General features: G+C 38.9%; 1 protein-coding gene across 2 annotated transcripts in view; it reads right to left on the bottom strand.

Annotated features, from left to right (window-relative positions):
- Nucleotides 1-350: 350 nt before the first annotated feature.
- TTC39B (tetratricopeptide repeat domain 39B) overlaps nucleotides 351-15,046 on the bottom strand; it is a 128,249-nt gene continuing 113,553 nt past the window's right edge. For both annotated transcript variants that reach the window (XM_060102110.1, XM_060102112.1), the window contains 4 exons: nucleotides 11,300-11,386; nucleotides 6,689-6,806; nucleotides 3,805-3,921; nucleotides 351-563 (listed from right to left, as the gene is read on the bottom strand). In XM_060102110.1, coding sequence (XP_059958093.1) covers nucleotides 473-563; nucleotides 3,805-3,921; nucleotides 6,689-6,806; nucleotides 11,300-11,386 — 413 coding nt within the window. In that variant the 3' untranslated portion in view covers nucleotides 351-472. The remainder of the gene's footprint in view (nucleotides 564-3,804; nucleotides 3,922-6,688; nucleotides 6,807-11,299; nucleotides 11,387-15,046) is intronic.

Below are 15,046 nucleotides of genomic sequence, written 5' to 3'. Positions count from 1 at the left end.
CTATTTTGAATGTAGGTGATTCTTATTTCCCCTCTGAAACTTAAATGCTAGGCAACTAAATATCTCTGAAGTTTAACTGACCAACAAAGCTAAAAATGCTTAGGTTGTAAGCCATTTGCTACTTACACAATATTCATTTCCACATTAAAAAAATAAATAATCTAATTATACTTTACTGTACCTGTGAGTCCTTTAAAAGACTTTTCACTCTCCAATTCAAATCGGATATGAAATTTTTTTTGGAGATGCAGAATATAAGAGTTTTCTAGATATTATTTAACATCATTCCATAGGAAAAAAAAACCCCACTTATGTAGACCAATAGTAAACCACACAGATGATAGAAAATATTGACAGTAAAATTAGTTTTTTGTCTCACATTCACAAGATCATTTTTCCACTTTAATACAAGGTCTAATCTACAGCAGATGCCAGTACTAATTGAGAGAAAATTCCATCCTTCATGTTCTGATCAATCTGAGGAAGATTTTTTCCAGAGGTGAAGAGCTGCCTGAATTCTGAAGTGTAGTCTGGACTCCAGTGAGTAATCTTTGTAGTTATTTCTAAAGATAAATAACAATAACGTTGTAATGTCAAAATTCCTTTATACACCAGGGCACCACCACCCTCCTCCCCCTCCTCTCATCTTCATTCCTTATTTGCTTTCAAACGTTAATAGGCGTAACAGTGGATTTTGTTAAAATGCAGATTCTGATCCTGGGAGGAGATGAGGATGGAAATATTCTGTATTTCTAGAAGCTTGCTGGTGGTGGTCTAAAAAGCGTGCTTTGACTAGCAAGGTTTATGTAATTACCAAACCATTCACAAACAGCAAGAAGGTTACAAGGAGGGCTTAACAAATTTTGTGAACTATTTTTAAAGAGTTGACCTCCTTTTCTAAACTGGAAATTTCAGGCAGCCTGTATAAACAAGATGAACATAATCATTCACCCCCTCCATACACACACAAAAAAATTTATATATATATATAGATAGATAGATTTAGATATAGATATAGAAACTCTCACAAAACGACAATCACAACAAAGATAGCAGGATTACTTGGTGACACCAAAATTACTTACTGCAATTCTGATGGGCAAATATCAATGGGTTGATCAATAATTATTATGTGACAATGTCAGGAGGGGCATTAGAAATCCACAGATTATTTAAAAACTTCACTTAGATCATCCATGTTGACTTCTCTTTGCTAGAATTGTTCAGAATCAGCAAAATGGAATGCTTTGGACCTTGGGCTCTGCTTTCACACACCACCTTGGCCCATGGGAGAGCTGTACGTTCTTTCTTTGCAGTGGCATTCATTTCTTTCTATAGCCCTTTACTTTATACAGGTCTAAGGGTTACTTACTGGTAAACTTGATAAGGGTTATTATTCATAATGACGGTTATTATTCATAAGCTAAGCCAACATCTTACTAGAGTTTACCAAAGGACGTAACTGAGTATTCCCTAATTAACTTCGGAAGCTTTGCAAAGCTCCTACTGCACAAGGAAAACTGCAGATAATCAACAGTCTTGAAATTATGAGACGTCTGTTTATGTTGACATCACTGGGACTGTCTTGAGTTAGTGGTGACTTTTGATCACTGCTGGTCTTGCTTTTTCATAGTGAATTACTAGTCTTTTATTTTCATTGTTATAAATTTGCCTTATTCTGCATTGCTTAGATAACATCAAATATGTCCAAATGATATGAATACTTAGAAACCGTATTTTTAGTCCCAAATTTTCCAATGGGACTAAAAATTTTCCATAGATTTGAAGATACACGAATGTCAGTTGAAATAGGAGTCATACTCACTCTCAACAAATTAACTTTAAAAGTGACTTTCTCTCATAACCTCGGCTTTAAAAAAAAAAAAAGATAATGAAACCTCTCTTGGCTCCACTGTGCCTCCAAAGCTTCTGCCCCATTACTATGCTTTATTCACAGCCAAATATCCTGAAGGAGTTGCCTGGAGTAGCTAACTCCACTTTCTCACCTCGCTTGTCAAAGTCACCGATGATCATGCTGCCAAGTTCAGCAGCCACTTCTCTGGTCTCACCTTGACTGACCTCTTGGCGGCCATCTTAACAACTGACCACTCTCTTCTTTTGAAACATTTTGTTCACTTGGCTTTCCTGGATATCCTCCTAACTCACTGGCCACTTCTTTTTTTTTTTTTTTTGCGGTACGCGGGCCTCTCACTGTTGGGGCCTCTCCCGTTGCGGAGCACAGGCTCCGGATGCGCAGGCTCAGCGGCCATGGCTCACGGGCCTAGCCGCTCCGCGGCATGTGGGATCTTCCCGGACTGGGGCACAAACCCGTGTCCCCTGCATCGGCAGGCAGACTCTCAACCACTGCGCCACCAGGGAAGCCCCACTTCTTAATCTTATTGTTTAACCTCTAAAATGATGGCATATCCCAAGGCTCTATGCTGGATCTCCTTCTCTAGCTGTATAACTTTCCCCAAATAACCTCATCAAGCACCACAGCTTTAAATATCACTGTCTCTGTTCTGGTGACTTTGAAATATCTACATTTGGCCTTGACCTTTACACTGAACTCCATGCTGGTATATATATGACTGCCAACTCACCATCTCCACATGAATACCTATAGGCACCTCAAAATATCACAGTCCAAACAGGAGTAATTTTTTTTTTCTCTCTCCTCAATCCTTATCCTCTCAGTATTCCCCATTTCATTCAAGAAGCATCATCAACCTCGAGGCTCAACACCCTCCCTGCTCCACCCCCCAGCCAAGAATGCTCCCCACACAGTCCTCTGGTGACTGGTCTTCTCAGGACTGGCTTTAATTATGCTACATACCACCTGAAGGAAACCTTCCAGAATCAACTCAATCTAAAGTAGCACTCGAGTACCCTGTATCATATCGTAAATCTCAGCAAAGCACATACCATTGCTACTCTTCTTATTTGTTTATTTACCAATACCCCTCAACTTAGAAGGTAGAAACATTGCCTGTTTATGCACAGTTGTCTGTCTAGAACCTTTTCTAGTGTCTAGCACATAACAGGTACTCAGTGAATTTTCTGCTGAATTTGAGTAAATGAACAAACTAGTGAATCAGCAAGCTATTTATGGCCTACAGTTATCATGGCATTCTTTCTCCATGGCAAGTAGTGTTCAAAGCAAGCAGACCACAGGGTTTGTGCCCCCAGTAAGTGAGCCATGATCACAGGAGGTCTGAGAGCCACTGGACAGCAGAATTGATAAAGTACTTTGAAACTGCCACATAGTCAGAAAGAAAAAAGAGGAGAAGATTCAAAGGGCTTCTTCAAATCAATGGCTCTTTAAGGAAATGAGAGAGTTGGTGGAACACGCCAAGGATCAGCAAACTATGACCAAAATTATGGCCAAATCTGGGCACACCCATTTATTTACATATTGTCTTCTATGGTTGCTTTTAATACAATTGAGTAGTTGCAATGGAGACCTTATACTGTAAAGCCAAAAATACTTACTAATTGGCCCTTTACAGAAAAAGTTTGCTGACCCCTGATATAGAAGAGAACAGGCCAGAAATCTGTCATGTAGGTCCCCAAAATCACAACATTTGTAAACAGCCACAGGGTCTGGCATTAAGAGGGTTGGAAACAGCACAATTCCAGCAAAAGCCACAAGCAGAAACTAAGCATAAATTAGCAAATGTAAAATTGTGACTAATTTTTCATTAATGTGTTCATTTTAAGTGTATCAAGTTACTGCTGTTGTTAAAATTGTATTGACATTCCTGACTCCATAGCAATCAAGGAGAAGCTGCCATTATCACTTACCTTGCAGTTTCTAGGACCTTTATGGCCTTGTCAATTTCCCCTTGGTTTTTATACAAAAATGCCAACTCAAACAGAGTAAATGGCACTAGGTAGTGGTCATACTTCAGTAGCTTTTCACTAAAAGAGCAAATGAAAAGCAATTAAGTCTTAACAGAACAAGGAACATATCATTCTTTTCCAACATATATGTATTTTTCCCCATTCTTAAGAAAACAGCTACAGCACTAAGACTATTATCAGAGAAAAGCTGCCATTATACAGTTAAAGAACCTAATAAACCATGGCAATAAATACTATGCCTTTAATATATTACTCTTTTTTTTCTTTTTTACTTTTTTTTTTAACTGTTTTTTTTTTTTTTTTTTTGGCCAAGCTCTGGCATGCAGGATCTTAGTTCCCCGACCAGGGATTGAACCCATGCCCCCTGCAGTGGAAGCACAGAGTCCTAATCACTGGACCGCCAGGGAATTCCCTATATTACTGTTTTATTTTATTCCTTAATATAAATCCAGCACTGAGGATTGTTTACTGCCCTTCAGGTATACAAACGCATGCAGATCTTCAAAGATTAACCCTAGAAAGGACAGGATCATCCCTCCTGAACATGAATGTATTCAGGAAATGACTCCACTCAGAAAATAATGCCACTTATTTCTCACTGAGGTTCAACTCTCTTTGCACTATGCTGTCTTATAATGCTTCAAAATGTCAAGAAAGAAGTGGTCAACACTTCTGTTTTCAGCAGTATTATGAAAATTCTCTGACTACAAAACATCTAGAAGCACTCAAAAAAATAAGAGCAACACCCTTTAAAATGCAGAGCTCAGCTCACAAGGACATAAGGAAAACTCTCAAACTGAAAGCAAAACAAAACCAGAACTCTAAGTATGTGCATGATGCCAAAGCACTCCTAGGTCTGTTTCAGTCTGAATCAGCCAGAGCTTTGTGTCTCAATGTCCACACAGGAGGTGAGGCCTTGGGTCCACATAGTATGTAGAGCCTGAGCTGAGACTCTACATAAAGCTGGGGCTCTGCTCCACCAGAGAAAGGGCAGATGAGAAAAACCCACTTGCAGCATAGGAGGAAGACGGGCAGTTGGCTCCTTGGCCTGAGGTCTAGGTGAGGGGGGGCGGGAAAAAACACATCCCTTAGGAAATTAATAACCAATAGGCCTGCCCTCACATGAATTTTCAATTCAAATTTATGTGGCCCAAATGATCCAAGAACTTCTAAGCAATGAAATTAACATGAAGGTGGCCCTGGCCTGGAAAAGCCTATTGGGCATCTGGCAGAAATAAAAGCAAAATCACTTTAGAGAGAGACTCTTCCTCAATCCTAGCCTCATAGGAGCCTCAAGATAAAACCCCACTGAAGGTGAACTCACAATCCAAAACTATAAAACACACCAGCAAGCAATTCACTATGAGATTCAAAAAATACAACAAATAGCCCAAATGGGTCATCCTTTTGATCCTAATAAAAACACCAATAAAAGCGAACTCAATGGATACTTCTTTAACATGTTTACTAAAGACTGTATATTACTTATTTGGGAAATAGTTGTCTCTTTCAGCTTCTTATAAGGACACCAGTCCTCCTACATTCTCATAATATATAGTCAGAAAGAGGCAGATCAGTAGCTGTGGATGGAAAGGCACATGATATTGAACAAAAAATGTCAACCGGCAGTCTATGGCTGTGATCTATTTGGCTTACACAATGGTTTCCCAAAAATTGAGCCAAGATTTAAAAATCTGGAGACGTTATGCAAAATTCAGATTCCAGGCTTTCAATGAAAAATTGTAGGGACTTCCCTGGTGGCACAGTCATTAAGAATCCGCCTGCCAATGCAGGGGACACAGGTTCGATTCCTGGTCCGGGAAGATCCCACAGGCCGCGGAGCAACTAAGCCCGTGTGTCACAACTACTGAGCCCACACGCTACAGCTACTGAAGCCCGCACACCTAGAGCCTGTGCTCCACAACAAGAGAAGCCACCACAGTGAGAAGCTCGCGGACCGCCACAAAGAGTAGCCCCCACTCGCTGCAACTAGAGAAAGCCTGCGAAGACCCAACGCAGCCAAAAAAAAAAAAAAAAAAACTGTAGGGATTATTGCTACTGGGCCCACACTGTCCAGAGCAATAATCAATTAGAGCTCAGGAGTGGCTGCATTCTTTAGAGAGAACACACAATCTCCCTAATCTGCAGTGCCCACTAATCCCTATTCCTGCCATCATTCAGTAAGGTTACTTGTCTGGCCCCTGTAATTGCATTTGTGACTCCAGATGTAGAGAAGAGGGTCAGGCATCAGAACCTTGACTCAACTCTCTAATTAGCAAAAGAGCAGGACATCATCATCAATGCTCTTGGGGGGTTAAAACTCATTCATCTACAGAAAAATGTCCCTTGCCAAACGAGAAGCAGTTTTAGTATTCATCACAGTCATTCTTTCCTGTCACATTATCATTACAATGATGGCGAGTCTTTTTACTCAACTTTGAATCCCTAGGATTCAGGATCACAGTCTCTGGCACATAGTGGGTACTCAAATATCTGTGGAATAAATGAATGGCAGACAAATGCATGAATCAAAAAAGTATCAGATGTTCTGTACACTGCTGCCAGAATTTAGACAGACACATGTCAGCCTGGCTGTAAATTTAGCTTTTGTAAGTCACCTCTGAACACCAGGTAGAAAGGCATAAAGCCATGTTCCACTTAGGTTATAATTTTTTTCTCAGAGAATAAAGAAAACATTACTGGATTCTCTTTCTGGTAACACCAAGTAAAAGGTTAGCAGCGGGAGATAAGAGCATCACTTTCTCACAGCGATTCCCCAGAAACCACAATTTGCACTCAAGTTGGTTTCATTGTCCGCTTTTACCTTTGGACAATGTGATTGAAACACAATTCTGCTTGCAAAGGCCGCTGTAAGTTCTTCAGGCAGCATCCTTTCAGCAACTTCACTAAGCATTCATCATCTACAGAGTAGTCACTGGAGTCTTAAAGCAAAGCAAACATACAATTCACACACGGAAAGAAAAATACTTGTAAAAATCCTATTTAAGAGTTAGCACTAACAGCTCTTAAGTTTCAGAGGGACCATTTAAAAATAAGGAGAATATGTTTAGCATTTGTTATGCCTTACTAAATAAAATACAATGAAAATATTTCAAATGAAAAGAATACTAACTACATTAATACACCATTTTATTAAGGGGTTCACTCTAGCCACTTAAAATTTTTTTCCGGTGCTCATACTCTAAGTTATGTGACCTTAGGTATAATTATAGGAAGTTTGAACTGTAGATAAAGCAAGAGCTTTATTAGTTCTGTGAAAGGTAAAGCGGTGAGGAGGACGCACGCTGCCTCTTCCTGTGGTTCTGGTCCCTAGCTGTGCTGGCTTCCTGTAGAAGAGGGTAACACTTCCATATGGAGAAGCAGATGGCCTTCTCCCCATTAAAAATTCAGGAAGGAGCACACCCTCTCCAGATCATTATGTTTACAACTTATCAGTTCTCCCAGGTTATGTGCTTTTGGGGAAGAAATTATGTCATAAAATTAGACAAAATGGTTCTGAAGTGTGCAAGGCTTCTAAAGTCCCCACAAACTTCTAACTGCGTGAGGCTAATGCGGAGGATTTTCTTTCAGGACTTTTTCCCTTTTGAAAATGACTCATTACCTTCTACAGCCCAAGGCTAACATATATTAACAGAAGGAACCGTATCATGTGTGACATCTATCTGACAAAGGTTGCCATTTCACATCTATCACTTTTGAATTTGGGGTGGGGTTTTTTTTTTGCAAGTTAAGTGCAACTAACAAATCACTCCAAGACAGACTGATAATTTATACATTTCACGCTGTGACAACACAGGTGGGAAGGGGCAGTAAACCAAATTAATGAGGCTCTAAGAGTCCCTCATACTGAAATACTCTTGCTTTCAGTATAAACGTCAGAAATCACCATTAACACATGCTGGTGTTTTAATCAGTAAACTGCTTGTCTATGGGAGGTTAAGGATGCTACTTAACCAACTCGAAGGAGGTCACTTTACTTCTAGGTGCTGAAAATAGCTGATATTCACCTCTCACTTCCAAGATCTGACAGGTTATTCACTAAGAAAATCACAAATGTCAATGCCACATTACCTTCCCTATTAAAATCCATTCCCCCTTTTCCTCAGAAAAATCTGTTTATGCTTCTAATCATGGATGCTCATTGAAATATCCATTCAAGAAGTATTATCTTTCCAGGCCTAGAACCAAACCCTTATGGTCCATACTGGATGCTAAGTTTTAGTATCACTGTTGTGCATTCTATTGAGTTCTATGTCACATTTTATGACAGTTTGTCTTATCTCACCGTTTTGGTGCTCAGTGAAGGACAATCTTGCTGAGGAACACCATGGAAAGTTGAAGTACCATTAAAACACACAACTTTTATTTAGATCATGACTTTGGGATATGGAAAATGGATTCAAAAATACCATGTTCCTCCAAAAACCTTAGAAAGCAAAACCATTATTTCCTCAGACCACTACCTGTCAGATGATTATTTTCCCTTAAAATGTGAAGGCTTTATCATGACTATCAACCTCACGGGAGAGTTCCCGGATGAACATTTCAACACATTTTACACCCCAAGAAAATTACACAATAATGCTGCCAAAGCACACTTGCATCACAAAAGATCTGCTGAACTTAAAACAGAGGGTAGGCTTAGGGAAAAGGAAATTTGAGGCCCAAGCTACAAAATATGTACAATTGAACTTTTTCGAAGCTAGTTGATATGCACCAAAGGAAAAATGTGAAAATAGATTTAGAGGTGAAGAGCCATAAAGTAACACTTTCCCTTTTATGTAACTTGTATTATGCTTGCTACATAATTGCAAATTAGTTATAACAAATAGTTAAAGTAGAACTACTGAATCAACTTGCGGCTACATGTTGAATTGAGTCAGATTTCGAATGAAGCACTATTGGAATTAATAGCAAATACTGACTCAGGGCATACTACCAAGTTCTTTTCTGTCTTTAAACAGTATTCCTCCTTTTGTATCTCTGACCAGCCTTTCATAACTGTGGCATCGTCAGAGGAGAACACCAGTTATATCCTCTATCATCTTTTACTTTAGAGACACTTAACAAAGGTATGAGAAGCCAAAATACATTCATTTCCTAATAATGTGTATGTGGCGAGGGTGGGTAGGGGGGAAGGAGGTGTTTAGTGGAGGCTGAAGTCACCTCAGCTTTGCCACTTCACTCCATTTTCCAATTGTGGATTTTTTCCCTCACTCTGAAGGATAAGAGCTTAATTATTAAAAGATCCTAAGGGGGTAGGGGTATAGAATCAGGTAGTCATCTTGCGTAAAACCGTGGACCTAGAAGAGATCATCATAAATTTCATGTGCAACATCTAGCAAAAGTGATGTTCAGAAAAGAAACCAGTTTTTTGTTTGTTTGGGTTTTTTTTTTATCCAGCAAGAAGATATACAAAGACAAGTTTGTACAAAGTACAATGTGTCTGTCTGTCTGAGCTCTTCTCCCCGACCTGTTCTGCTTAAATATCTCTCAAAGTCTATCATCTCAATATGTCATTAAAAGAGAAAGGAATGGATGGAGAGAACAGCCTGATTTTCTAAACCTCTATTGCATTTTACATGCGTCGTCTGATACAAATATTACTCCTTTAATTTTTTTCCCCCACCAATGTAGGGACAAAATAAATTTAGAGGGAAGGGGTGAAGAGCCTACTCAAAGAGAGGAAAACTCAATAGTCCCTCAGGACTTCTTAACAGCGTGGGTGCTCTGTATCTGAGGGCTTCACATCCGCAAATTCAACCAACCAGATTGGAGCTACATTTAGGACCCACGGTTGATTGAATCCACAGATGCGGAAACTGCAGATACAGAGGGTGGACTATGGAACCTGAGCATCCAAGGATTTTGGTATCCACAGCGGGTCATGGAACCGATTCCACGCAGAAACTGAGGTACGACTGTATACAGAGCCCTTACTCCCTGGTGGTACGTAACAGTCTATACTACAAAGGACAGACATTCAAACATTAGGATTTATTCTACTGCACCAAAACCCTTATCTTTGTAGTAAAACAGAAGAAGCAAGCTAGCCTGCTTTTCTGGGGGAAAAATACCCTACAAATGTTTTAACTTAATAAAAAGAGGTTTTTCTTTACCTCCCAGTTTTCACATACCCACTTATTTTAAAACATATTCATTTTTCCATCTGATTTGTGAATATGTGGGGTTTAATCACAGATAATTCCCTTAATGACAGGAACAATGCTTTCTCTGCCTGTCACAATGCTATACTTAGTATGGAAAATCTAAGAGTGTTCAAAGGAACAAATTAATGAAGAGTGGCCAAGTTGATTCAACAAAAATAAACACTAGTAAATTTGTTCAAAAACCCAAATACATTTTACTGAAGTACATTTTGTGAAATCTCATTTTTTGAAGTAAACATTTATGGAGTTTCATCTAAGTTACATTTCAAAATGATGGGGCTCTATGTTGAGTTTCCACTCAAATCAAAGTAAGTATTTTTCCTTTTTGAAATTATTCCATATTAAGAAGAGTAAAAAAAAAAATCACCTCACACCCATTAGGATGGCTATTACCAAACAACCAACAAACAAAACAAATTTAAAAAAAAATAGAAAATTACAAACATTGGCAAGGATGTAGAGAAATTGAAACCCTGTGCATTGCTGGTAGGAATGTACAATGGTGCAGCCACTAGAGAAAACAGGATGACAGTTCCTCAAAAAATTAAAAATAGAAATGCCGTATGATCCAGCAATTGCACTTTAGGGCATATATCTAAAGGAACTGAAAGCAGGCTCTCAAAAAAATATTTGCATACCCATATTCATAGAAGTATTTATTATTCACAGTTGTCAAAAGTGGAAGCAACCAAATATGCATTGATGGATGAATAGATAAACAAACTGTGGTGTAAACATCCAAGGGAATATTATGCAGCCTTAAAAAGGAAGGAAATTCGGACATGTGCTACAACATGGATGTACCTGGAGGACATTAGGATAAGGGAAATAAGGCAGCCACATAAAGAAAAATACTGTGTGACTCCACTTACACGAAGTCTCTAGAATAGTCAAATTCATAGTAACAAAAAGTAGAATGGTGATTGCCCACAGCTGTGGGGAGGGGGAAATGGGGAGTTATTGTTTAATGGGTATGAAAAAGTTCTCAAAACTGGTTGCACAACCAAGTGAATATACTTAGCACTACTGTACCATACAGTTTAAAAAATGGTTAATATGGTAAATTTTATATTATATGCATTTTCCTACCATTAAAAATTTTAAAGAATTGTAAAAAATGTAAGGAGGTTTATCATAACTCTATATTACTAGAAACTATGCAGAAAATATGTTAGTGATGGAACATCTAGGACACACAGACAAAGAAAGTCTGAAATGTCCATATAGTCTGTACTTATACATACGTTGTTTTGGTTCTTTGTTAAATAGTACAAACTTTGAGTTCCTCCTTTTGGTCCCAGTTTCTTGAGCCTTCTCATCCACTGGTTTCCCTGGTGCCCAGAAATCAAAGGGAATTATCAGTCCATGAAGATGAATACCTCAATATTTTGGCTACTCTACCTAACCTCCAGATGAAAATGAGCGGAAGTATTATAACTTTTCTGTAAAAGGGGAAGGAAAAAGAAGGGAAAGGAAACCATCATTCTTTTATTTAAAATGATGCCTTTAATATGGGAAGGTGACATACTCGCCCTTCATCAACAGATAAGCTTTTCGTACGACTGTTTTTCAATAGTGGAGTAGAATATTCCACTCACCTGGTATCCCTGTGATCACCTGCTTGTATGTGCAAGAAGGCTAGTGGGGAGGTGGGGAGGGCGGTGGTCTGTGGCCTCAGAACAGCATTGCTCTTAGTTCCATTGCATTCTTTATCTATCCAGCCTGAAACCTTGAGCTTGTTAGCAGATAAGCCCACTGATTCAGCTTGCATTCTTTTCTATTGCTTCTCCTTATTGGTGGGAATCTAAAGCTACAATTATTTTAAATATGGAAGGCAGCCTAAATGCTCAACAATTCTGAAAGAGTTGATTAAATTATGATATATTATCTCCATGGAATGCCATGAAGCTTTTGAAATTATTATAAGGTTACTTAGCAACAATTAAAACATTTATGATAAACTACCATATGATCCAGCAATCCCACTTCTGCATATTTATCTGAAAAACAAATACTAACTTGAAAAGATATATACACCCTCATGTTCATTGCAGCATTATTACAACAGCCAAGCATGGAAACAACCTAAGTGTCCATCAATGGATGAATGGATAAAGAAAATGTGTTTTATATATATATAATAGAACATTCAGCCATAAGAAAGAATCAAATTTTGCCATTTACAACAACAGGAAGGACCTTGAGGATATTATTGCTAAGTGAACAAAAGTCAGACAGAGAAAGACAAACACCATATGATCTCAATTCTATGTGAAATCTTAAAAAAAAAAGAAAAAAACCTCATAGATACAGGTAACAGATTGGTTGCCAGGGGCGAGGGGTTGAGGGGTGGGTGAAATATATGAAGAGGTCAAAAGGTACAAACTCCCAGTTATAAAATAAGTCATGGAGATGTAGTATACAGCATGGTGACTATAGTTAATACTGTATTGCATATTTGAAAACTACTGAGAGAGTAGATCTTAAAAGTGCTGAAGGGCTTCCCTGGTGGCGCAGTGGTTGGGAGTCCGCCTGCTGATGCAGGGGACGCGGGTTCGTGCCCCGGTCTGGGAGGATCCCACATGCTGTGGAGCGGCTGGGCCCGTGAGCCATGGCCGCCGATCCTGCGCGTCCGGAGCCTGTGCTCCGCGATGGGGGAGGCCACAGCAGTGAGAGGCCCGCATACCGCAAAAAAAAAAAAAAAAAAAAAAAAAAAAAAAAAAAAGTGCTGAAGACAAGAAAAAAAATTTTGTAACAATGTACGGTGACAGATATTAACTAGACTTACTGTGGTGATCATTTTACAATGTATACAAATATCAAATCATTATGCTGTACACCTGAAATTAATATAGTGTTATATGTCAATTATCTCTCAATGGAAAAAAAAAAGTTTACGATATAATAAATGAAAAAAACTAGGCTAGAGTATGTCCAGGTACACTATGATTGTAACTATAAAAATAAAGCTAGGATGGAGCTTCCCTGGTGGCACAGTGGTTAAGAATCCGCCGCCGTAACTAGAGAAAGCCTGTGCGCAGCAACGAAGATCCAACGCAGCCAAAAATAAAATAAATAAAATTTTTTTAAAATAATAAAAAATAAAGCTAGCAGAAATTCTAAATTAATTCTGCATAGCAGGAAAAATATGGGTGACTTTTTTCACCCACATCTGTAACAGGGAAGAGCTAAAACGGACTCCCCATTGGATCTGTTTCTTTGACTTTAACCTTTTCATTGCTTTTGTTATTATAATCATACATAATGGCCTGCCTCAGGGAACCCTGCCCACCTGTGACTGGCTGCAAGAAAAAAGAAACTAACACATCCCCTCCCCAGGCTGGTCATTCCAGGAGTTTTGCAAGACTGGTGGCCCTTTTACTTTACTTCCTCACCACCTCTCCCTCTCTGATTCTATAAAAGAAACTGGCATCCAGACCCCGATAAGATGGTTTTTCAGAGACACTAGTCGCCATCTTCTCGGTCTGCCGGCTTTCCAAATAAAGTCGTATTCCTTGCCTCAGCACCTCGTCTCTGATTCACTGGCCTGTGGTGTGGCGAGCAGAGTGAGCTTCGACTCGGTAACACATCTATCAAATGTAATTACGTGTTTAATTTTTTAAAAGTAATTGTAAAGAGAAATGTCATTAAACATTTCAGCCCCATACTGTGGTTGAAGTAAAAAATGATCCACTGTGTAGCACAGGGAACTCTACTCAGTGCTCTGTGGTAACCTAAACGGGAAGGAAAACCAAAAAAGAGGGGATATATGTATATGTATAGCTGATTCACTTTGCTGTACAGCAGCAGAAACTAACACAACATTGTAAAGCAACTATACTACCAAAAAAATTAAATAAATAAATCATCCAAATGAGGTGCTCATCCCTGGAGTCAATCATTTCATCCCCCACGTGGGGAGTATACTGCATATGGAGCCGGTACTCCTTCGGTGCCCATTTTCTTCCAGCTAAGAAAAGTTAGTTACCTGTTAGAAATTTTCCTGGCTATTCTTGAATTTGTATGCCCTTTACAATGTTTATCATCCCAGCAATTTTTGCTTTACTTCTGTGATTAGAACATTCCAGAGGATAAGACCATTATCTTGGAAAAATACCTAAATGATTTGGGGGTTGATAAGGAATACAACAAAAGCTATCACTTATGGTATTGTTTAGCAAAAGTTAAAGCCTCTATTTATGACAGAGAACTAGAAAATGTCAGAGCAAGAAAACCCTGGGTATCATCTGGTCCAACACCACACCCATTTTAAAAGAAATCGGAGGCCCTCCTGGGTATGGGATGAGGTATGCTTCCCGGAGCCTCACAGCTGCAGGATTGGAACTATAAGCCCAGACCAGCTGATTTTCCTCCTACTATGCCAGCTGCTTCCAGTAAATAGAGCTTCCAGGACACTGGAAAGGGACCTCCTGTACAACCAAAGTAATGAGTAAAAAAATCAAATTGTGACAAGATTTCAACTTGAAAACAAACAATTCTCTGTGTCTGTAAAAACACAGTAGTCATTAGTAAGCAAAAATGAGGCACGGAAAGAATCACAACCAACTAAAATCAGTATACATTTCCCTTGAGCTGCTCTAGAACTCAACTCTCTTCTTCATCTTTTTATTTTGTAACAGCCTTAAGATAAAATTCCCATAACATACAATTCACCCCTTTAAAGTATGCAATTCACTGGTTGTGAGTATATTACAGAGGTGTGAACCATCACCAAAATCAACTTTAAAATATTTTCATCACCCCCAAAAACAAATGTCATAACCTTTAGCTTTCACACACCCCCAGTTCTCCATCCCTAGGCAACCACTAATCTGCTTTCTGTCTTTACAGACTGATCTATCCTCCATATTTTATGTAAATTATATCTCTCACTCGGTTTTCTTTTGCAGCTGGCTTCTTTCACTGAGCCTAACGTCCCCAAGGCTCATCCATGTTGTATCAGGTATCTTTTCTCCATCTTGATTGCAATC

This window comes from Mesoplodon densirostris, chromosome 6 (genome assembly GCF_025265405.1).
Source record: "Mesoplodon densirostris isolate mMesDen1 chromosome 6, mMesDen1 primary haplotype, whole genome shotgun sequence".
Taxonomy (NCBI): domain Eukaryota; kingdom Metazoa; phylum Chordata; class Mammalia; order Artiodactyla; family Ziphiidae; genus Mesoplodon; species Mesoplodon densirostris.
This window is presented reverse-complemented; position numbering and strand designations above follow the sequence as displayed.